The following is a 23860-nucleotide window of genomic DNA, read 5'->3' as shown; positions in this document are numbered from 1 at the left end:
GATTTTTTTTTACAATACTGTTAAGAATGATAATTATATCTTCATCCACTCTTACAAGTTAGCATGCAGTTAAGAAAGTTGAAAAGTTATACCTCTATAATGTTTTTATATTTTCTTCCTTCTTTGGATGGTAGATCTCTTCACGTGTGGAGTTTACTTGACTGTACAGTTTCTTCACAGCCAGAGATAAGGTTTCCATAGTCTGTAGTGGAAAATGTAATTTAGATACCATCAGCCTGGTCAGTAAGAAACTAACTATTGAAAAACTAGTTTCCTCTATTTGCTATTAGAGGCTAGATACAGAAAAAGAATTTGGCATCTAAGGAAGGGATTAGACAAACTTTAGGTGCCCAAATCCCAAACTGAGATCTAAAAAAAATCCATTCAGCAGCTGCCTATGGCTTAAGACATATCTGTATTTGAGATGAAACTTCTTCATATGAGTACAGCTCTGGTCCTGCACTTCCACATAATTTTGTTCCAACCTCAGTACCCAGGTTCCCATCTAACCATAAATGGGTAGAAAAAACACAGGCATGACTCTGAAGATAAAGCAAGGAGATAGCATCCTTCACAAAAGGCAGTTCCTGACACGTAACTAAAAAAAAAAAAAAAAAGAAAAGATAATGTTGGAAACTTTGCTATGTCCACCTTCTATGTTTTAGCCTAGCACACAGGTTATGTATTCTTGCCAGTACTGAAATGTTTTGACACAGAAAATGTGTAGCTACACATAGATAATATTGACATAATATGTGGACTACGAACATGTATAAAAATATGTATAATATGTATTTATTTATGGCTTCATACACACAGAGATATGTATATAAAGCCTTAAGTAAACATGGGTAGTTGATAAAAGGATAAAAGTGGTCAGCATCACCATTTTCTTCCTTCCACACTTCAAAAGTAGAAATACTATATCTTTGAAAAATAATCTATGAATATCTGTATTCAAGAGAAAATTCAAAATTACAGAGCCCAAGTAGATGAAAATATACATTTCCATTCTCTAATATGCCTAAATCCTGGGAAAGGGCTGGGTTTCACACAAGCGACTGTCTTTAGTGTTCCCTGTTGACTTCCCAGAAGAGTTCTTTGAACAGTTCCAGGATTTCGAGCCTCATTTCTGAGGGCAACACTTCTTATTCCCTCTGTACCATAATTCAGGCATCTAACAAAGGAACATGAATTTTACTTCAGAAGAATTTTTTGGGCCTAGCACTACATCTCTAGGAGAATCAGAACTCTGCACAGGTTTTAATACCGGGTAGTACTGATATCCATTTCACATTATGTGTGAAAGAAAAAAACCAACCAAACCAGAACTGGAAATGTTGTAGTTCTTGTCTTTGATACCACTCATAGCAGATTTATTGATGCTAGACTAAAACTTTCAGTCTTAGACCACATTAGGTGAATCCCTCATTCTACAGAAGATATATTCTTATTTATCAGCTATTAAACAGTAGAATACTACAGTGTATCTTACACAACAGAACAGAGCATGTATTTAAACAGGTAACGATACCTAATCTTAAGTGTCACCTAAAAAAAATCTCCAACAACAGGAACTTAAAAGTTGCAAAACAAAAACCAGAGAAAACAACATGTCACAATGTTGCCTAGAAAACTTGAATTGGTCCATATAAACTTTATGGCACAGTTTTAAAGTAACCTGCATTTGCCCCCTCAAACAAATATACATTATGACACAGCTTTAAAACATAAGACCAGACACTACTTTCTACTTGACATCCGGTTTATTCAGACTGCTCTCACTGAAACTATTATGATTCAAAATATGGTTTTACTGTAAATGTATGTTGTGACCTCTCATATTACTCCATATACACCGTTGTAACAGTGAACCGACAGTAGAATGGTTAACTTCTTTACAGTTTAATGATGTTCTAAGAAATCATAGTTTCTTACAAACATTACAGTTTTATGTGTAAAAGATCCTTGTGAGGAAAGGTCTAAGCTCATTGCTTTCATCAGCTTCAGCTGCAAATGCGAGTTCTGCATATTTCTGCAAATTAGATGATATATGTCTTGAGAAGGAACCCAGAAAGCAAAGAATCCTTACCAGCTTTCTGTAGGTATTTCAGTTTGTGTGACTTAATATCACCCAGACACCCCCTAACAGAGAGGAGAACAGGGTCTGATTGTCTGTGGCAACATTTATTCTCTTAGCCACCTGACCACTACTGTCTCTGCGGTACTCTTGTCTCATTCATCAAACTGTTTCTGACTTTTTTAACAAGAGAAACAGAAGGTCTACTGAGGACTGGTTTGTTCACAGCCCTGGTTTTTCCCTCTAGGCACCCCATTACTCTGTTCAGTGAATCAACTAAATATTCCATGAAAAAAAAGAGGAAAAATAATATCTATCCGATGATGCACAAGATGAACAAAGGCTTCAGAGTCAACCTTAATAATACATATCCCAAATCCTGAGGCCATTTTCTGTAATCTTAGTGTTAGTTTACTGTAGGTTTAAATATAATTTCCTTCTTAAGAAAAAGAAATTTGGAAATGACATCTTTCGTAGATCATGGCAAAGTTGGATTTTTGCATTCACAAAGGTGAATCTGAGCTCCACTAATAAAACAAGAAATGGAGTAAGAAGCATTTTCTTTTCTGTGGGGATCTGCCACTAGAGGGGGAATAGAGCAAATGTAAAATGGTAAGATCCTTGTGTTTGCAGCTTTTTGCTGAACAGCAGAGTAATGTCAGGTTTCAAAACTCCTGGGCTTTATCCCAGATTCTGTAGGAGACCCATCTGCATCTTTCCTCTATTTTGCCTGACACCAAGCACTGTCCCCTTCCGCTGCCATTCTTTCCCCTAACCTGCTTCATCTCTTATTCCTGGCTTTCCCTGGTTGTCAGTCCCCTTCTGTTCCTACACTAGCCACCATCTTTCTGTCTTTCCCCAGGTTATTCCCTGTATTGTCCCTGCTGCTCAGCTGCTTTTCTCTTCAACCTTTCTTTCTCAGTCCCCTGCAGTAAAATATCTTAAATGCAGTCAGTGTGCACAATAGTGCACCATGTATGAGAGAGGCAGTTTCTCTGCTGTTGGCAATTCCCACCCCAGTAGCTCATAAGGTCCATACCCAGTAACTGCAGGAGTCCTGTACTGCCTCTCAAAGCCAGAAACAAACACTTTAACTTTTTGTCCAGTGGGAGAAAGGGGGGGGGGGTGGGTGGGTGGTGAAGTTATGAATAATTGAGCCCTGAAGTAGGTTCTGTAAGATATTGGAACAAGCTCCAAACATGGAAAAACTTAGCAACCATTTAAGCTTCTTGGCTCCTGCAAGAGTTTACCAAATGTTAGTGGCCAATTTTTTGTGTGTTATTACAGTTTTAACAGCTTTGGGGGGATTTTCATGGAAAAAAGAGAACGAAGTAGCAATGCTAACGCATACATCCTGACTTCAAGTCATAGGGGTATGTCTCAATGACAGTCCTTAAAAAAGCAGCACACACACACAGTGGTAAAAGATGTTTTCAGCATGTGTCTAGCTCTCAGGGGCAGCCAATGCGTCTTAAGTACTTCCCCAAAATATTGGTCAGATGCAGACACCAGGCATTCGCATTTTCAAACCTGAGCAGCCTAAGTCTGTGAAAATTAGAAGGAGCTCAACACTGCAATGGAGGAGTGGGGCAATCTGAACAGCAGGCCCTCGGCCAGCCCGTTACAGCTGTGACCCATTCCTGCGGTGCTTTTCATGAAGCATGCTATTTATTAAGAGGTAGGAAGGCCTGACCCAAGCAGGAGCTTGTCAGTGGCCCATACACATGTCTAATGCTGTTAGCGGAGCAACAGGACTCGTACAGAAAGGTGCGACGGGCCATTGCTAAACAACGCAGGGGTGCTGGGGCTGGTTCGGTGCTGGAGGTCACACCGCACTCCCCCCCTCCGCTCCTCGGCCGCCCTTCCCCGCTCCGCAGCAGGGGACGGCAAGGCCCGGGAAGCACGGCAGAGGCCCACGGCAGCCCCCTGCCTTCCCCCTCCAGCCTCCCCACTTCCCACGGCGGAGGCTGCCTGCCACACACCGCCCGCCGACGGGCGAGCGCGGCGACACCGTTACGCCGCCGCCGCCTCCGAGCGGCCGCCGCCGCCGCGGGGCAGCCGTCCCCGCGCCGGCCGGTGGGAGGCAGCTCGGGGCCGGCCCTGCCGCGCCGAAGCGGGGGGATTGGGGGGGGGGCTCCTCCTCACGGCGGCCCCGCGGGTGAGAGGAAGGGGCGGCAGCCTGGCTCGCCCCGCCGCCAACCGCCGGAGGGCGGCGGCCTCCCCAACGGCCCCCGCGCGCGCCCCCGCCGCGGCGCTGGGACGGCGCGGGCCGGTGGGGGCGGTGCCGCGCCCGTGACACGCGCGTGGCACCGCCCACCCGCCCGGCTGCGCGGGGGCGGAGCGCGGCGCTCCGGCGGCGGCGGCGGGGCCGGGGCCGGCGCTGGCGCTGGCGGGCGGGGGCCTCTTTCGGCGCGGAGTGTGTGCGCGGCGGCCCGCGGTGCTTCGGCGGCGGCAGCGCTCTGGCCGCCGGGCGGGGGAGGAGGTGCTAGACTCCGGCGCCGCTTGCCGGCAACGAGGAGGAGCGGAGCGGCTAGCGAGGCGGCCGGAGGAGGAAGGAAGGAAGGAAGGAAGGCAGGCAGGCAGGCAGGCAGGGGCGGGGGAGCAGCGGCGCTCGGTCGGCCCCGCAGCGCTGCCGCCGCCACCTCCACCACTTCCCCGCTGGGCGCTAGCCTGCCCGGGAAACCGATCCGCTCCCTGAAACTCTCGGCTCGCCTCTCGCCGCTGCGGCGGCAGGGTCTCGGCAGGGCTCTCCGCCCCGGCGCAGCGAGCGAGCGAGCGGGCGGGGGGGGGGGGGGGTAACTTCTCGCACTTCTCCGGAGAGGACTTGGGGCTGCCCCGCGCCGGCGGCGGCGGCGCCTGGGGTCCCCGCCGCCCGCCGCGGCGGGAGAACTTTCCCCTCCGAGCGCGGGGCGGCGAGTGGGGCCCGGGAGCGCCGGCCGCGGCGGGAGGAGCGCGGCGGCGGCGGCGGGGCCGGCCCGGCGGCCGCGGAGATGAAGCTGAGCCGGCAGTTCACGGTGTTCGGCAGCGCGGTCTTCTGCGTGGTGATCTTCTCCCTCTACCTGATGCTGGACCGTGGCCACTTCGACCACCCGAAGAGCCCCCGGCGGGAGGGCACCTTCCCCAAGGTGAGAGGGGCGGCGGCCGGGGCGCGGCGGGTGGGCGAGCGCCCGGGGCGGAGGTTGAGGGGAGGGCGGCGGTGCAGCCAGCGAGCCCCCTCCCCTTTTCTCCGCGGGGGGGGGGGGGGGCAGAGCGCCGAGGCGTGGCGGCGCGGCTCGGTCACCCCCCCCCCCGCCCCAAGCTCCGGGCCGGGGCCGGGGCCGGGGCGGCGGCGAGGTGCCGCCGCTGCCGGGCCGCTGGGGCGGGGGACGAGCGGTGCCGCCTCTGGGTGGCGCTGCTGCCGGCTCGGCCCGGCCGGGGTCGCGGGGCTGCAGCGGGGAGGCGGGCGCAGCCCACCCGCCCGGTAAGGGGTCGGTGCGGAGGGGCGGCTGGCGGGGAGGCTCGCCCCGGGCGGGACGGGCTGGGTGCTGCGCTGCGGCTTCTCCCTCCGTCCTCCTCGGGACCGGGGCAGGCAGCAGAAAGCGGAGCGCAGGGCTTGCTCTGCACTGTGGAAACCAGTGCTGTGGACGGGTAGGAGCTGGCAGGGGAAGCTGAGAACTCGAGGGTAGACCTCAGCCATGGCATCAACAGGTGGGTTTAGAGAAATGCTGACTTTATGTTACTGCTTTCCTTTTCGGTAAGCCTTGCTTTGGAACCGTACCTGGCTGTACCGTATGGTTAAACGAAGCAGTTCCTCACTTTCCCTTGTTGACTGTGTGGGAGAGAATTTACAGGCTGTGTATCGTGGTAGTGTTCTAGTAAAGAATGTTTAACCACGACAGGAAAAAAGTATTTCAGAGAGCACACGGTATGCTGTGCAGAATGGCAGAATACTGCTGTGTATAAACAGCTTTCTTATAGTAATAGACCAGAATAAAACTATAGAAAGTAATGTCACAGCTTGTTTATGCTTGTACCGTACTTATTTTTTGGGAAATAAGATAAATGCAGGTGTTTTTAGTACAGCAGTGTTTTTTAGTGAGGCTTCATGTGAGTAGAAGAACTCAAAAGGCTTATTTAAAAAGTAACAATTATCTCTCTGATAGAATCACTAATTTTTTATTTAATGCAAAAGTAATAGTTGAACCCATTTTGTTAACAGTGAAGATAAAAATCTTGCCTTATGTGTAGAGAAAGAGTGCAAATCTGTCCTGCCTTTATTCCTTCAAGTTACAGTTCAGAGGTCAGACACTAGGTTTTGCAGGAGCTAAGAGAAGGGGAAAGAAGCTTAGGAGAAGAAAGCAAGACAAGGCTGGCTACAGCAGCTGTATCTGTTCAATATGTAAGTCTAGCAGGAGAGTAATGCCACGTGTGACCTTGTAGCAGCTGCTGCTATGGTCAGTATCATATATGAGGAAATCGCTTCATGTGTCTATACCACCAGTTGAGTTTAATCCAGGTAAAGTATAGAACAGGAAAGCTCATACATGGGTGGTCTTTTTTTTTTTTTTAAGGTTAGATTTTTGTTTGAATTACTTGAGTGAACAGGGAAGATTTATTAGACATGTTTTGTTTCCCATTGTCAGTGTCTTGCAGTGGAAATTCCTGTCTGAGTCCTACAGTGCAACACTGGTCTCCAGTGTAACGCGGTCTTATCTCTTATGACCAAGGGTTTAGTACCTTAATCTGTTGTCACACCTCTTCCTTCTACGTGATCTAGTCAGCTAGAGACAAACACTTCTCCTTCCGTCCTCCTCCCTCCCCTCAGTCTTCTAGAACAGTCTGTCAGTGTTTACTCTTTTTGCCTTTTCCATACCTAAATTTCTTTGAGGCTGCTGACTCTCACTGGAGAATCCTTTGTCTGTCACTGTTTTGGTCCTTCCTTTCTGTGAACAGTTACCTTTTCTTTTCTTACTGCTTTATCCTTTGAGGAAGTTACGGATGAAATTGATGTGATTTTGTCATTTCCTTTTGCTGCCCATAAGGTAGAAATTTTTCACGTTGTTACAACTGGAAAACCTCTGACAGATAGCAAATGCTTTCAGATCCCTATAACATCAGTTTAAAGTAAATGCAAAAGACGAAGAGTGGAATAAAGCCACCAAAAATATTTGAAAGGAACAGCTTTAATCCTACCTCAGCTGACAAAAAGTTGTTTGTGTCAGTGCAGTGTTGCCAGAACTCAGTGTACTGTAAGTGAAACTAGCCACAGATGTAAAAACTTCAAGCTGTTTTTGTTTGTGAAAAGCTATGGCAGCAGTAGATCGTCTGTCTGTCTGTAGATTTAAGAAGGCATTCTCTTTCCTGATGACAAAGGTCAGAACTTTTTTTGCTTAGGAAAAGGAATTGATACTCTTTTTCACAAATTATTGGATTGATTCACTTCATGCCTCTTTCTGTTCTGACGATGTGCTATTTTTTCAGCTTTGCTGTTCCTCTGTGCAGTTCTGGTAACAACACAAATCACCTTATGTGTCCTGGAAGTTGCATGTTGATTAGTTTCTTTCTGCTGACCTATGTGGCTTACACTAAGCTCAGAGGAGAGAACTGGGTACCTCTGGAAGCAGTCTCCTGTTTAGCTTATGAGCGTTTGTCTATCTAGACTTTTTATTTAATTTCTGCCAGGATTAGAGTTGGAATTTTTCAGCTGGCAGTGCCTGTTGGTCTGCATTCACCTAAAGTGTCGTGGTACCTAATACCAGTAGTAAAATAAGTGATTAGGATTGCTGCTCCAGTTTAATTTCCACTTTTTCTTCCAGACAAGGCACCTTCTCTTTGCGTGGTCTCGCGGTAGTTTGCGTCAGACTCAGTCTTCCGAACATGTCTTCTTTCGGGCTTGCTTTTCTGCCAGCGTAGTCAAGAGTTGTCCTTTCGGAGCTTGCTTTCCGGTTTGAGAGTTCAGGTAGTTGTTCAAGGATGCTGACAGAAGTGTCTTGCAGAAATAATTTCTGGACAAGATCTCCCAGGAGGGTGAATATCCATAGGTAAACGCCTTTACATACTCTGTAACCAAATACTTGTAAATGCCTTTCACTGCAGTGCTAAACGGCAACTGTGGTCAGGCTTGGGAGGCAGTTGTGACATTGTGTCTTTTTAGTTGTTGAGTTTTGCAAAAGCTGGCATTGGTAGTCAGTTTTACAGCGCATGTTATCCACACCTGTCCATGGTAAGGTGGCATTGTGGCAACTAACAGCACTGGAGCTAAATACAACCTTGTCCTCATTGGTGGTGCATTGAAATCATAGTATCAGAAGATCTGTACGTTGCCATAGAACTGAAGTCCCTGTTAATTTTGGGAAGATTAGGTACCTATAATGCATGGAGATCAAGACTTACTGGCCTTTCCTCCGCAGTTCTTGCATATATCTTTATGGATCCTGCGTGGTTGTCAAGTGTATATTATTCTTACAATGACCGTATCACAAGCTCTGTCTTTCTGTCTGAGCTTGTTCCTAGCCATAGGATCCTCCTGTTCCAGGGCATGTCTCGGGATACGATGTGTCCTAGTGTCCTGTCTCAGGGTAGGAACAACATTACAGCATGGCGCAGAGAGGAGCACAAGGTGGAGGAATAGCCTTAGGTGCATTTTTAGATTATTATTGTACCATTTGTCAGTACAGATCATTGTGTAAGAGTCTTGTAGTGGAATATAGTGGAAAAATGGTTGAGTATATTGGTTTTTGTCTGTAATAGCACAGAATTCCCTGAGAAATCTTGTGTGACTGTACAGTGGAGGGAGGTTCAGAGTGGTGGTTAGTACTGTGCCATCTCTTGTGCAGTGAGTGTCAGGTGCAAGTGATTTGTGGGCTAAATTGATAACTACTGAATGAAAGCTACATTCAAATCAAGTCTAAAGTGGAATAAGTCCATAAGCAGCTTATCTTGAAGAACCTGTGTTACTGTGTACAGATGAATACCAAATACTGATAAGCCCGTATTAATCTATTCTGTATTTTGGACCCAGATAGAAAAAAAAAAAAAAAATCATTAGCCTAACATGGCTTGTTTTCTCAACTAACTTTACCTTGACTTAGAACAAATCCATAAAAGCTGTTCATTTACAGGAGCTTGTGCAATATTTCTTTTTATTCTAAATTTTGCTAGATTCACACCTAAGCATGCATTAAAAATCCAATTAAAAAAAAAATGAAGTGGAGGATTTGTTTGTAAGTGTATCTTGCTTCAGAAATATATAGCCTTTTTGTAGTCTTCACGTGAGATTTCATTTTTGGTGTATTTTATGCCTGAGCAAGGCAACACAGTGACACAAGGCAGCATCCTCTGTTACGACCTGATAGGTGATGCTTTGGATGTAAGCATTTTCTTCTAACCACTTTCACATAGCTTGCTTTGGCTTTTATGGGACATATCTCCCCACTGTGTGCAAGGTTGTTTCTGGAAATACATTTTTAAAACTTGGGTCTGCCATGATTCTGGTTGTTAACTGGAATGGCACCAAGCGATTGCTCCTTTTTATCTCTGGTCTTTTCCTTCAACTTTATTAAAAGGCAAAGCACAAACATACAGCAACTTCCATCCTTACTGTTTTCTCTTTTCTGAACAATTTTTATTTGAGTGAGATCTCTTTCTTTACGCACGCCCCCCCCCGTGTTTTCTTCCCTTCAACTGCCTCCCCTGCCTTTGACCACCATTATTTGAAGCTTACTCTGATCTTCTCATGTGTGTTAACTGCTTTTATGGGCTCACTAGTTGCATTGCATTGAACAGAGGTGACCAAGTACAGTTCCTCTAAAAGCAGCTGGCTTGTTCTTTTGTTTCCAGTGTCCTTCCAGTAAAGCATTAAGTGGCCTGGCTGTTGGTGGTACTGCTTCTTTACTGGATTTGTGCTTTCAGGGCATCTACATCTAACCAAATACTTCTGCACAAATGGCGCAAGCGGTGATTGTTGCAGTATGGAGTGTTATTTCATCAGAGCTTGCCAATAATTTGATAGTAATACCACCTGGCCAAAATATGAATCATGGTAGGGTGGAGCAGTAATAGGAAATTAGGACGAAATACATGGCAGAAACACTAGCAGTTCTCTGAATCCGTGTGTTGAACAAGGGCGCCTCGTGAACTTTACTCTGGAGTACTGCTGAGGCAGTACTTCCCCTGCTGTAAGGAAGCACTACCTTCAGTCAGCCCTGAGTCTCCATTAGTTGACTGTAACTGCAGTGTATCAGCTCATGCCCCAATCCCGTGCAGTGCAAACCTTGGCTCCCTCCGGTGTCACCGAGTCTGTACACTTCCTGTTTTGAAATAGCTGCTGACACACTATAAACACCTTTTCCAGCTAGAGTTTTGCTAGGTGCCTTGCTGTAGTCAAGTGGCTGATTTCAGTGGTTTACATGGACTATAAATACACATGTTTTGATGCTGCATGTTCTTAGTAATGGGCGTATTTTTATAAGCTCATTTGGGAGCTTTCATACCTATGTTGTGTAACAAGGAACAGAACTTCTGTATGCAGAAGTATTGGAAGCAGCATGATCAAGTATTTAGGAAATGTTTGTTTTAGTCTAAAATGTGAATAGTGGCAATTAAGATTGTACATAATTTTGAAGTTGTCATTTTCTGACTTCTGAGCACTGAAAAATTGTGGGCACAGTGACTTTTAGTAGCGTTCTTGTGAGTGTCACTTCAGAGAAGATTGAATGTTGAGTGAAGAAATCCACAGGAAGAATCATCATCATCCTGTATTTGAAACGTATTGAGTTATTTAAAAAACAAACAAAACCCTATTAACAACACTTAGTAAGTTCACAATTTAAAAGCCTTTGAGTGTCATGGGAATGATCTTGAGTCTAGAGATAATGAAAATTTAGGATGTCTTCTGCTGAGCTTCTAGTACTTTGTAAAGGAGGAGGGGCTGTCTTTGTGAACATAATTACAAGTCAGTAACAATTCTTTGTACTTCCTAATGTTCACAGGGTGTATTTGTCTTTGCTTGCACATTTTGTGTAAACTTTTGGCTAAGCAGCAGCCAAGCAGCAGCTAATAGCCTTGTTCAATTACAGTCTGTAAATCTGGTGCAAAATGTTGAGCGAAATATATGTTTCAGAAAAGTAGTAACACCGCCTATAAATAAGCACTTCCTTCTGCTTCCTAGAGCCAATGCCTAACTTAAACTATATAAACTAAATGGAGAGAGGAAGTTTCCTAGTTTGCTCTTACTTGACCTTTTCTTTGTCTGACACATGGTTTTGTTATTTTAAATATTGACTTTTTCAAATAAAAACAAACATTATTAAAATGCCTCTACTCAATGCCATGTAAGCTGTGTTTCAGTTTTGTACTGCTAGCCATTTAAATAAAGATTCAGTATAGGGCAGGGAGGGGAATCAAAAAGGAAATGAACCTGAAACATATCAGCCAGAGTAGTAGTGAATATTTTTCAGATTAATTGACTTTAAACAGGGAATATTTCTAGATTTGCCTCCATCTCCCTTTCCTTTCTCTCCTTGCCTTCAGATCACTGATGATGGTGTCAAATTAGTCCCTAACAGCATGCCTTATTTTTATCTCCATAAATTACATGAAACTTAAGTCTAGGGTAATAGCACATTAAACACTCCTGTTATTGCTGCCTCTGGTAAAAGAGAACGTGGAAGTCCATAGCTTCTTAGAATCTGTTTGTCAGGCTTCTGCATCTTTGGAATAGAACTTTCTAATTTTTTGAGAGAACAGACTTTTGTAGTTCAGTTAATTCAGAAGAATTCCATTGTCTTTGTAAAGTGAGCTTGTTTTGAATGGTACTTTAAAGGTAGGAAATTATTAACAAGGTTACTTACGTAATTTTCATCATCACAGATGCACATAAGCCTTGTGCCCAGATTAATAAAGGCTTTAAATGTTGACTTGTCCTTTTGACCAATGCATTGTATATTTGGGTTTTGTTTTTTTTTGTTCTGTGTCCTACCTTGCAATATGAATATATGCTGAAACAGTGTGTTCGCATATTAAGCTTTGATGCTACATCAGGTTGCATTTTTAACTTTTACCTGCTTGCTTTTTCTGTACAGGAGGTGTCGATTTAATTCTACATTTAGTATGTTCTGTTAACTCTACAGTGCTCTAACAGTGAACGGAGAATGCTTTCTGGTCTTACCATCTTAGTATGCTGGAATCTGATCAGACATTTATGTCAAGTTAGTGAAGTTAGTGCATGATTTGTGAAGATATACCTGGAAATAGTTATTGACAAGACTAGTGCAGAAAATTAAGATGACTGCTATTTAGTGCAGCCAGAAAATGAGACTTTGAGTCCAGTTTCCTCACTGCTTACTGCAGTAAATCTGTATAGGCAATGATCTTGACTTGAATTCCACATCCCCTGGAGAACACTCTTCGTTGCGGTACTCTTTCTTCACCACAACTCATTGGTACACCAGAGTCTCTTATGCAAGACACTTTGTTGTCTCCTGCTTGTTCATGTGGGTGAGAAGGAGAATGGGCTCTGGCTGGTTTTGAACCAAGCACTTGGTGGTTGCTGGCTGAGTCTGGGTGCAAATAATCATGTTCTAGCTGACGTAACCTCAGAAGTGTCTCATGTGGATTTCTCTTCTGCCTGCCTGTTTCCATGAGATTTCCTCATCTATGGGCTGTCATACTCCCACTTCAATTATTTGAGCTAGCTGGCTTTTTCCTGATGAAATGGTTCTTAGTGGCCTGTTGTAAGCAACTGCATTTAGAGAAGGAGTGAACATTCACTGAGGAAATGACAGTTGCAACTAATATCCTTTCTGCAAGGTACAATGCTTAGATGGGAGAAACTGTCCATTCTCCACTTCCCCAGAATAAAGTAGCTTGATCTTTCATTGTGTTACTGAACATCCCTCCTTGTGCTGGATTGTAGTATGCTCCTTTCTAGAGAGAGTCCTTGCTACCGATCAGACTGGTGTCAGAAGCAAACAGAGAAGGACAAGCAGAGGGCAGTGGGAAAGCAGACTGGTTTGGAGTATTTGGGGCATGAAAACTGCTGAAAGGTTCAGACTGACTGAAGCATAAGGAACTGTTATGTAGCTGGTTCATGTGATGGTAGTGGCACGTTGCTTAGTGCAGCTAGCAGGACATGGGAATATTTTGTTGGTTAAGTCCAACCCTATGTAAGCATGGGGATGGTGAACAGATGAGCTGCTTATGTGATGCCATTATTCTACCATGCAGCTGTACCTACTTTTGGTACAGTTGGATTTGTTGGTACTTTGTTTGCACTTCTTGTAGAAATAGTAGCTTTGCTGTGGAATAACAGCAGGGATGCCTTTCTCGCTTTCTAATAAAATCTTTATTTGCACAATCTTATCAATATATAAAGGCAGAGAGAAATGAAAAAAAGAAGTTTACACTGAAGTTATTATAAACTTGTTAACTGGTTGTATAGGCCAGGTGATTCACATAACTTTACATTGCTATTCCTTACGTTAAAACAAGTATGTAGATTAACAGAGCATACTTTAATGATGTTCACTTGGAGTAAGACATACTTATTCAGACAGCCTACCTCCAAGGGCTCAAAGTCAGGATTGCTTCTTTTCTGAGAAGACTTGATGCTGTAAAGTCAGGGGGAGGTCTGCTGACGTTTATCAATTGTGCAGCTAGCCAGATTTTTCTATCCAGTATCTACAAAGCCATATAGATTACAAAATTTCAGGCAGAATTGGTTAAGGTAAAATTGGTGCATCTCTGCTCAGATGAAAACAAAACAAAACAAAAAATCCCCACCCCCAAATGTGTGGAAAAATTTTCAAACTTATTTTAAAACAAAATACTCTTAAGAGTACTTCTTTAGTAATGGAAAGGACCTGTGTGTTTAATTTTTTAATTAGACCTATTTAGTGCCCCCTATAACATGCTTCTAATCTGTTTTACTAGTAAATCAACATCTGTTACTAGCAATCAATAAGATGAAACAGTTTTAAAGTGCTTCACTGTTTTGTACTGTTTGGCGTTGACATTTGAAGTTCGGCAGTGTAAGTTGGTTGCCTTCCTCTAAAAATGTTGAAACTGAATTTCATTTATTTTCATGTGTTAATTTTATTGTCTTGAAGAGTTGCAATATTTTCCATGTTTAGCTCATATTTTAAAAAAAATTAACTATTGAATACTATGTTCTAGGCATTGTCTACTCCTGTCTATTTAAAATAAGTGAGGAGAAAAGGTGAATGTGCAATGAAAATGACCTAGCTTTTGCATAATGTAGATCCATGTGAAATTTTCGACTTGAGAATGGATTCCTGACATTAACTATTTTCATACTGCATAAAACTGAGATCCACTTCTAGTTTGTGACACTGTTCTTTCTTAAAGTTAACACTCATGGCTGATGCATTTCACAACAGAAATTGAAAATATTTTTAAAATCTCAAAAGATTTGGTTGCCTGTCAGTTGTAACTATGACCTCATGCAGTATCAAAGTTAGATGTTCTTAACTGTAGCTTTTTTCTTCATGTTTTGCATTCAAGTTGAGTTGCTACATGGCATGTTTAAATGCTTTAGAAGACAAGCGTGATGCATCTCATAGTGTTCAGAAAAGAAAGCAGGGTTGTCTTTATTAATGTCCTCTGTTAAGTTCCACAATGGGAGGTCTTTTCAAGGATATCTTTCTCCAAATAAGAGAATATGTACCTCCAAAGTTCAAGTAACATACTTCAACAGGCTTCACGAAGTCACTGTTCTTCAGAGTCCTAGGCAGGCTTGAACCCTTCAGCTTAAAAATGAATTATTGCTGGAATTACATAGCAACATATATAATTGTTGTTTGAACATCGTCAGGGAACAAAGTACTGTTTCTCATGTCACAGGAAGCAGGGAACTTAGTTTACAAAGAAAAGTGTTTTGTCACATAACAATTCTACCATTTTATTGTTTATTATTGTAGATATTTGAAAGTTTAAAGTATCACAAGTTAAATGAAAGGTCCATCTTAGAGATATGAAATTACCTCCAAATTGGAAGTTTATATCTGACTGCTGGAATTTGGCAGTATATGCCAGCAGAAGGATTAGTCTAAACACATATTTGGTAGGTTTTTTAATGTTGGGGGTTTTTTTCTGTGTCTGTTATTGGCCAGTGGTGGAGGGACTATAGTTGGCTAAATGACATAAGGCAGATGGGTGGTGTAATCTATGACCAGGTAGTTGACAGGCTATTGCTAAGCAATATGAAACTCTTTCCTTGTAGTAGGAAGTAAAATATTTCTAGAACATATGTGAATGAGAATCCAAAGTTTAAGCATTGTCTGGTTTTACAGTTGTAGAGGCAGCCTGTGTAGTGGTGGGACAGGTGTAAACAGCATTTTAGCTGCTTACATACTTGGTAACTTCGGTGAACTATAGTCATGTGCAGTGAAGGACATAATAATCTGTATAGATGGCAGCTATACTTCAGCTTCTTAGGAATCTAAATACCAGAGCCTATGTTGGGCAGCCTGTAAAGCCCCAATCAGTATTATTTTATATATATCTTATTTTTAGACTGGATAATAAGCTATTAGTTTTCTAAGTAGAAACCTTTTTTTTTCTTTTAAAATGTCACAGACGTTGAAAGGGAAATTACTAGTTTTACACAGAAATATGTACACGCTATCTTTAATGTAGCATTTGAAAGATTTCAGTCTGGTTGTTTCTTCTGTGCCACCAGGGGGCAAGGGACTACAGTGGTTTTTTTTTTTCTTTGCAGTATCCCATCATCTGCATATTGATTTCCTGTTGTTTTCAGTTCATCTATTTTATAAGTTTTTAGTATTTGTCTTTAAGCTTTTGAGATTCTAGGATGTTGGCCCTACATCTCAATTAGCTTATCTGGATCTGATGTCAAAATATATTTTTGTCTTTTGGGAAGCAATAACTGCCTGTGTTGCATTTTAAAACCTGTTACTCTTTTCAGGATGTATCAATCTAAGAAAAAAAAACAACAAAGCAGTGGGCCAGCACTTTACACAGCCCAAAAAATGAGGGGGGAAAACTTACCAACAGGTTAAAAAAACCCCTAAAATGTATATTCTGCAGAATTACAAAGAACTTCCATAAAGATAGAATTACAGGAATGATGATTTAATAGAACCCAAAAGGCTGATTAATATCTCTTGATAAGGGGTGGGTTTTTTATTCCTGCAGACTTCTCAAAGTGAACAGGATTTAAAAGAAAGTGCTCATCACAGTTTAGAAAGCAGGCTTAATCCTTTGAGAACTACAGTTTAGCTACAGAAGTTGGAATTAACTTGGCATTTGAGGAAAGCAATTTGTCCCTTAAAAGGAAAATGCAAAGACCTCAAGTGAATTACTGTCAAATGGGAGAAAAATGTCATGTACAGATGTTGTTTCTAATATTACTCTGTATTACTTAGAAAATAAGGCATTGGTGCTAGGAAAAAGTTGTGCCTGTCATTAAAATCATAGGTCACAGAGTAGCTGTCTACTGGATCAATGTTATTTGTGTTGAATGTAATGGGTGAAATGTACATGCCTGAATCTGCAGAGGGTTTTGTTGTAATGACAGCTTTTTGAAAAAAACCTTAATCATACATTGTATTTTTTGGGGTCTGACCACAACTTTAATACTAGGAAGTGACTAGCTTTTTGTTCTTTATCTTCTCTTATTGTTAGGTTGAAGTCAGTCTGAGAAAAGAAAGAAATTACTGTTAAGATGAAATATCCCTAAAAACATGTCAAATAATCTGGCCTTTTGTGATTCTGTAAAAGCTAGCACATTCGTTCCTGAGAAAAAGCATACCTCAAATCATTTGGAAGGAGTGGCTAGTATATGAGAGGGCAGTAGCATTTCCAGGTATATTGTTCTGCTATGCTTCTTCCTGTATTCCAACAATACAGTGATTAGAGGCTATGAAATTGGTTTGTGGTATCTGTCTCTCCTTCCGTGTTGCTTTGGGAAATAGATTGACTTCTTTCAATTCACACTGATATTCTATATCCTTCCTCTTGCGGTGCACACTAGAACTATCTACAGAATCCTGTTGTTTGGCCACTGAATATGACCTTCTGACTGAAAGTGCTATCAGTTTGAGCTGTCTTTTACAGGATTATTTTGATGTTTGTCATGGTCCAATTATACAGATTATTGCTATAATCAGGATGTTAAGGGTTCTTGTACACCCATTAAGTGCTTTTGTTCATTTATCTCTAAGTTTCACTGAAAATAAGAAACTTAGTATTTATTGAGATACTATTTTACATGTACAGGAAAAACCTAAAATGTATACATCCTGTTAATCCCATCATGATGTGAGTGCCTTCTAAAACATGGCTTTCTCCTTGATGTTCTGATAGGATGATAAATGAAAAGATCTATGAAAAACCTGTGAAAGACAAAATCTATGAAAGGGATCAAAAAAGTTAAAGTTGGGATAATTGGTACTTGAAACAGTGTGACCTTTTAAGAATATCTTTGTATCACTGATTAAATCTTGTGCTGCAAATTCAAATTCATAGTGGAAAATGTAACTTTTGCTCTTTTCCCTTATTCTGAAAGGAGAAGATTTTGTATGTTGGTTCAATTTCTTATTAGTTTGTCTTTACAGAAAATAGAGAAAAAGGATTTATTTGATTTTTTTTGTGTGACCATAAACTATTGTGAAATTGATTTTCTTTTTTTGTTTTGTTTTGTTTTTTGTTTTAAATTCTGTCAAGAATTGGTCTGGGAAATAATTAAACTTTTTTTTTTTTTTCCTACAGGGCCAGCTTTCAATACTGCAAGAAAAAATAGATCACTTAGAACGCCTGTTGGCAGAAAATAATGAGATTATTTCAAACATACGAGATTCTGTGATCAATCTGAGTGAATCAGTAAAGGATGGTCAAAAAAATCCAGAGGCTATAAACTTCAGTCAAGGATCTGTCTCTGAGCTCTTTCCTTCTGCTTCAGTTTTGCTTGCAGTTGATTCTGAGGATTGTTTGTTTGCTTCAAAAAGTGGAACTCATGGTTCAGGTGTACAGGTAAGCAGTATGTCTTTTTCTCTAATTCTGCTGGAGTCCTAGCTGTCATTACCTTTTAATTCTGAAAATGTCTAATCACTGGTAAAAACTTGGTACTAAGATCCTAATCTAAGACATAACAGAATTGTTAAAGTGACTGTTGTCTTTAACACATGTTATGAAACTGTTCCTTATTACCTTTTTTAAACTGTCTAGAAATTGAATAGTGATTATGAAGAGCCAACGTTTCAGAAGGCTTAGAAGTTCTTAAAAAAAAACCCTGAAGAAAACCCAGTGATTATACTCAGATTATTGTCCAGTACTATCAGAAGTTCTTTGGAAAGAATTTGAATCTCTTTCAGTTTCCCCAAATTCTAAAATTGATGACAAATAAAATGGAAATAGTGGATAGTCTTGATTTAAAGAGGTTTTGCATTTTAGGGTTATATGTGTAGATGGGTCTTGATGGGGAGGTAAAGAATGTTCATGAACTAGTAATTTAAAAAAATCTCAGGCACTGCGTTCCCTTTGGAATGCCATTTCTGTACTTCAGCATTCTTGTGTGTCTCTGGTTTGTATAGGCACTTTGATCAGAAAGAAGGAACATATACCATGTTGACTGGTTGGCCTGAACTGGGGAGGCTGAAGTTTTTTAAAGTCAGACACTTCAAGTTGAATTTATTTTGCTTTCTGGTGATGCTTGTGAGTTCATGGACTCTTATATATTCAGTTTTAATGGAGTGTTTCAGGAGCACTGAGAATACTGTGTGAAGTTTGTGATCTGTACTGTTTTTGGGAGTCTTGTGGGAGTACTATAAATATTCATAGTACTCTAAAGCAAAGATTAAATTTTGAAGTCCAGCTTACTTTCACTGCTAGAATGACAATTTCTATTGCAGGGGAAAGACAGTGGATTTAAGATGAATAAGTACACATATTAGAACAATTGTAACCTCTGATGTATCACTCATAATGCCTTTAAGCTCTTCAGGGATAGGCACCACCTTAATATGTCTTTTACAGAGAAAGTAGGGTTTTTTTAAAGGCAATATCTGATTGTTCATATTTCTAATATACATTAAGACTTCTGTGCAGGACAGTAAGGCATGTGGACCTATGATTACATGTTTCCAAGTTACTGGATTGTTAACAGGTTATTCCTCGTACAAATAAGTTCTAGTAAATGTGAATTGTGAATTTTAAGGTAAAAGGGGTTGGCTTAAATTCTTGGATGTGTTAACCTGTTATGAATGGAAAGTAAAACATGTTTGCTTAAACTGTTCTCATGTTTTGCTTCACATTTGCAGAACGCCAGAACATGTACCTACTATCAGCTAATGTACCTACCTACCTAATGGTAGACTGTAGTAGCTAAACTGTTTTTTGATAATTTTCTTTACTTCTAAGGTTATATGCATTTACTTAAGTAACAAATATAGCAGGGAATATTCTTAATACTGTTCCCTGAGTCACACTTTCTTTCCTTGCCTTGCACAGGGAGGGAGGGCTTTAATGTTCATTGTGTCACTGCATTAGTACCTTGTACTCAGCAGGTTATCCACCATCATCATTAAGTCACTTTAATACTGCTTCTGTATACAGTTTCTCATCCTGTGAGTCTGACCCGCATTTCAGTTGTGGAATCTAAGACCTTGACTTTAGCAGAATTCCTGTAACACCACATTAATGAGCTGATCTAATTTACCGTATTTGAATACAGTTTTACTATTTAATACTTTGCCAAGCTTGATGTATTCTGCAAGTTCAGTTAATTTATTTTCTTCTAGATTTTTTTATAAAGACTGAGAAATTCTGAGTAGATTATTTGGAGCATTGTTTTTTTTAACTATATTTTAATTTCTGTACCAGCTTGTTAGTGTTAATTACCTGCTGTTCATAAATGTTAACTTAAATCCACAGATTTGGACCTTACTTTTTCCATGTTTGTCTTTTAACTGGATGTATGAGAAAAAAAAAGAGACTAGAAAGAAGTAAGAGCTAATATAGGTGAGACATAGCGTTTGGATAAAAATCACTTTAGAGAATGAAGGCAAAAGAGGCTTCACTGAATAAATTACGGGAGTTCATTATAGACTCCAATAATGGAGAAACCATTATAAGAATGTGTTCAAATATGGATTAAAAACCTTTGTGATATTTCAGTGAGAAATATTACCAGGACTTACTACTCACAGACGTACTTTCTTTGCATAAATTGGACAAACCAAGTTACCAATAACGTGAGACCCAAAAGATTCTTGGGTAGGATAGCTAAAGGATTTTTTTCGTGGAGGAATTGTAAATCAAAAAATTATATACTTTATTACTTATGGTGTTTGTAAGTAGGTAGGAGCTTGTGATAGAAATGGCCACTGAAAATAACACTGAATTGAGAATTGATGTAATTCAAATTAAGTAGGAGACTAATGCGTACTTTTTTCAAAAGTTAAAAATGGAGCTAGGTAATAAAACCAACAAAATTAAGAACTCTGGATTAAATATGGTTATGACCTGATGCTTTTTTAGGTCAGTAGTTCAAGAAGTATCTGGAATTTGTGCTCAAAGACAGAATTCTCAATAGCCATCCTGCTGAGCTGGGAGTTCTTTTAACTAATATGGTGAAGTGTCTCCTCTCTTGTCCCTTTCAACTACTGAAGCATCTAACATTGTTCTTAGTAATGTTGCTCCTTTTAAAAATGAGGCATCAATCACTCTTTAAAAAGGTGGCTTGAAGAGGCATGAGCTATACTTTTATTTCTTCTGTGCAGTAGTTTACTGTTCACTGGGCTAAATGTTGTGATATTTGCCTAAGACTTGCATAACTTTAGCAGTTTGAGTTCCTCAGCATAGAGAAAGAATAAGCCCATATAGGAAAAAAAGACAACTGGTAAGTTTTCAAATGTTTGAACTGAAAAGCTTATAACTACATGACTGTCTTCTGAAGCAGCCATGATGAAGACAGTCAGCATCCTTTTTGAATTTCTATTTGTATACTGTTTTTACAAAGTCCTTGCTTACTATATCAGAATTCTGTACTTAGAAATGAAATGAAAATATGTCCAGGAAATACCTGTCTTTAACCTTTTTTGCTTCTTACTGACTACGTACTTGGAACTTGTTCTTCACTTGTAGTCATGTAACCTGTTCAAGAGATGATGTAATTTGTAATTAGTCCTTGGCACAATTCTTACTGAGGATGGTGTTATATGAAAGGTAAAAATGACTTAACATCTGTCTTCTGGATATCTTGGCATAAGTGCAGTGATTTCAGCCTGATCTGGCTTCAGTTTATTCCAGTGGAAGTTTTTGAGTCGTAATTTTTTTCCTGGCTTTTTTTAACTGCTTCTGATTAACATGTGGATAGTAGAATGACCAAGTGGTTGAGGTTGGGAGGGTCCTCTGAAGGTCATCTGGTCCAACGCCCTGTTCCAGCAGGGTCAGCTACAGCCAGTTGCCCAGGACCATGTCCAGATGGCTTTTGAGTATCTCTAAGGATGGAGATTGTACAACCTCTCTGGGCAATCTGCAAGTGCAAGTGCTCAGTCGCCCTCACAGGGAAAAAGTGTTTCCTGATGTTCAGGAAGAACTTCCTGTGTTTTAGTTTGTGCCCATTGCCTCTTGTCTTGTGACTGGGCACCACTGCAAAGAACCTGGCTCCTCCTTCTCTGCACTCCTCCTTCAGGTATTTGTACACATTAATAAGATCCTCCCAAGCCTTCTCTAGGGTAAAGAGTTCCAGCTCTTTCGGCTGTTCCTCATAGGAGAGCTGCTCCAGTCCCTTCATCATCTTAGTGGCCCTTCACTGGACTCTCTCTAGTGCGTCCATGTCTTTCTTGTACTGGGGTGCTTGGAAATGGACACAGTACTCCAGGTGTGGCCTCACCAGTGCTGAGCAGAGGGGAAGAATCATGTCCCTTGACCTGCTGGCAACATGCCTCCTTAATGCAGCCCAGGATGCCATTGGCCTTCTCTGCTGCAAAGGCACATTGCTATCTCACGTTCAGTCTGGTGTCCACCAGGATGTCCAGGTCATTTTCTGCCAAGCTGGTTTCCAGCTGGGCGGCCCCCAGCATGTACTGGTGCCTAGGGTTGTTCCTCCCCAGGTGCAGGACTTTGCACTTCCCCTTGTTGAACTGCATGAGGTTCCTGTTGGCCCATTTCTCCAGCCTTTCAAGATTCCTATGGATGGTAGCACGACCCTGTGGTGTATCAGCCACTCCTCCCAGTTTGGTGTTGTCTACAAATTTGCTGAGGGTGTACTCTGCCCCATCGTCCAAATGATTAATGAAGATGTTAAACAGGATTGGACCCAGGTGTGACCCCTGAGTACGCTGCTAGTTACTGAACTCTAGCTAGACTTCATGCCACTGATCACCACCTTCTGGGCCTGGCTGTTAGCTGATTTTTGGTCCATCTCACTGTCTGCTCATCCAGCCCCATACATCAGCAGCTTCTCTATGACGATGTTACAGGAGGCAGTGCTGAAAGCCTTACAGAAGTTGAAGTAGACAATATCCACTGCTCTCCCCTCATCTACCAAGCCAGTCATTTCATCATAGAAGTTTCTCAAGTTGGTCAAGCATGACTAGCACTTGGTGAATCCATGCTGACTACTCCTGTTGACTTTCTTGTCCTTCATGTGCCTGGAAAAGATTTCCAGGATTAGCTGCTGTGTCACCTTCCCAGGGATCAAGGGGAGGCTGACCAGCCTGTAGTTCCCCAGGTGGTCCTTCTTGCTGTTCTTGAAGATAGGAATGATATTGCTTTCCTCCAGTCCTTGGGCACTTCTAATCACCATGATCATTCAAAGGTTCTTGAGAGTGGCCTTGCAGTGATGTCAGCCACCTTCCTCAGTACTTGTGGGTACATCCCACCAGAGGCCATGGACTTATGTATGTCCAGTTTGTTTAAGTATTCTCTGACCTGGCCCTTTTCCACCAAGGGCACATCCTCCTTACTCCAGACTTTTCTCCTGGTCTCTGGGACCTGGGATTCATGAAGGCTGGTCTTGCTAGTAAAGACTCAGGTGAAGAAGATATTCAGTACCTCAGCCTTTTCCATGTCCTATGTCACCAGGCCCTGTGTCTCATTCAGCAGCATGCCCTGGTCTTCCTTTTGCACCTATGTACTTACAGAAGCCCTTCTTGTTGCCTTTGACATTCCTGGCCAGATTCAATTCTGTTTGAGCTTTGGCTTTTTTAACCTCATTCCTGCATGCTTGGGCATGTATTCCTCCCACATTACCTTCCCTTGCTTCCATCCTTTGTATGCTTCCTTTTTGTGTTTGAGTTTTGCCAGGCGCTCTTTGTTCATTGGTGCAGGCCTCCTGGCATTTTTGTCTGTCTTCCTACTTGCTGGGATGCACTTCTCTTGAGCTTGGATGAGGTGATCCTTGAATATTAACCAGCCTTCTTGGGCTCCTTTTCCCTCCAGGGTCTTATCCTGTGGGACTCCGCCAAGCAAAATGGCCAAAGTCTGTGTTCTCCTGAAATCCAGTAATGTGATCTTGCTTTTTGCCCTCCTCTCAGGGTCCTGAATTCCACCATCTCATGGTCACTGCAGCCAAGGCTGTCTTTGACATCCACAGCCCCAACAAGCCCCTCATTGTTGGCAAGTAAGAGGTCCAGCAGAGCACCTCTCCTCACTAGCTTCTCTATCACTTGGGTTAGGAATTTGTCATTGATTCGTTCCGGGTACCTCCTGGTTTGCTTGTGTCCCGCTGTGTTGTCCCTCCAGCACATAAGGGTGATTGAAGTTCCCCATGAGGACCAGGTCCTGCAAGTGTGAGGCCACTCCTCTCTGTCTGTAGAG

The 23860-nt window shown here is 42.0% G+C and overlaps 1 protein-coding gene across 3 annotated transcripts in view; it reads left to right on the top strand.

Annotated features, from left to right (window-relative positions):
• Positions 1 to 4488: 4488 nt before the first annotated feature.
• The window catches only part of MAN2A1 (mannosidase alpha class 2A member 1), a 127754-nt gene continuing 108382 nt past the window's right edge, over positions 4489 to 23860 (top strand). Inside the window, exons 1-2 of one of the 3 annotated variants that reach the window (XR_005931556.1) lie at positions 4489 to 5205; positions 17810 to 18070. Coding sequence is in view for 1 of the 3 variants with exons in the window: in XM_030004495.2 (XP_029860355.1) it covers positions 5071 to 5205; positions 17810 to 18070 (396 nt within the window). In the remaining 2 variants the exon portion in view is untranslated. Of the gene's footprint in view, positions 5206 to 5600; positions 5768 to 17809; positions 18071 to 23860 lie in introns of those variants that run through there. The other 2 variants (XM_030004495.2, XM_030004497.2) reach the window with 2 other exon arrangements.

This window comes from Aquila chrysaetos, chromosome Z (assembly GCF_900496995.4).
Source record: "Aquila chrysaetos chrysaetos chromosome Z, bAquChr1.4, whole genome shotgun sequence".
Lineage (NCBI taxonomy): Eukaryota > Metazoa > Chordata > Aves > Accipitriformes > Accipitridae > Aquila > Aquila chrysaetos.
This window is presented reverse-complemented; position numbering and strand designations above follow the sequence as displayed.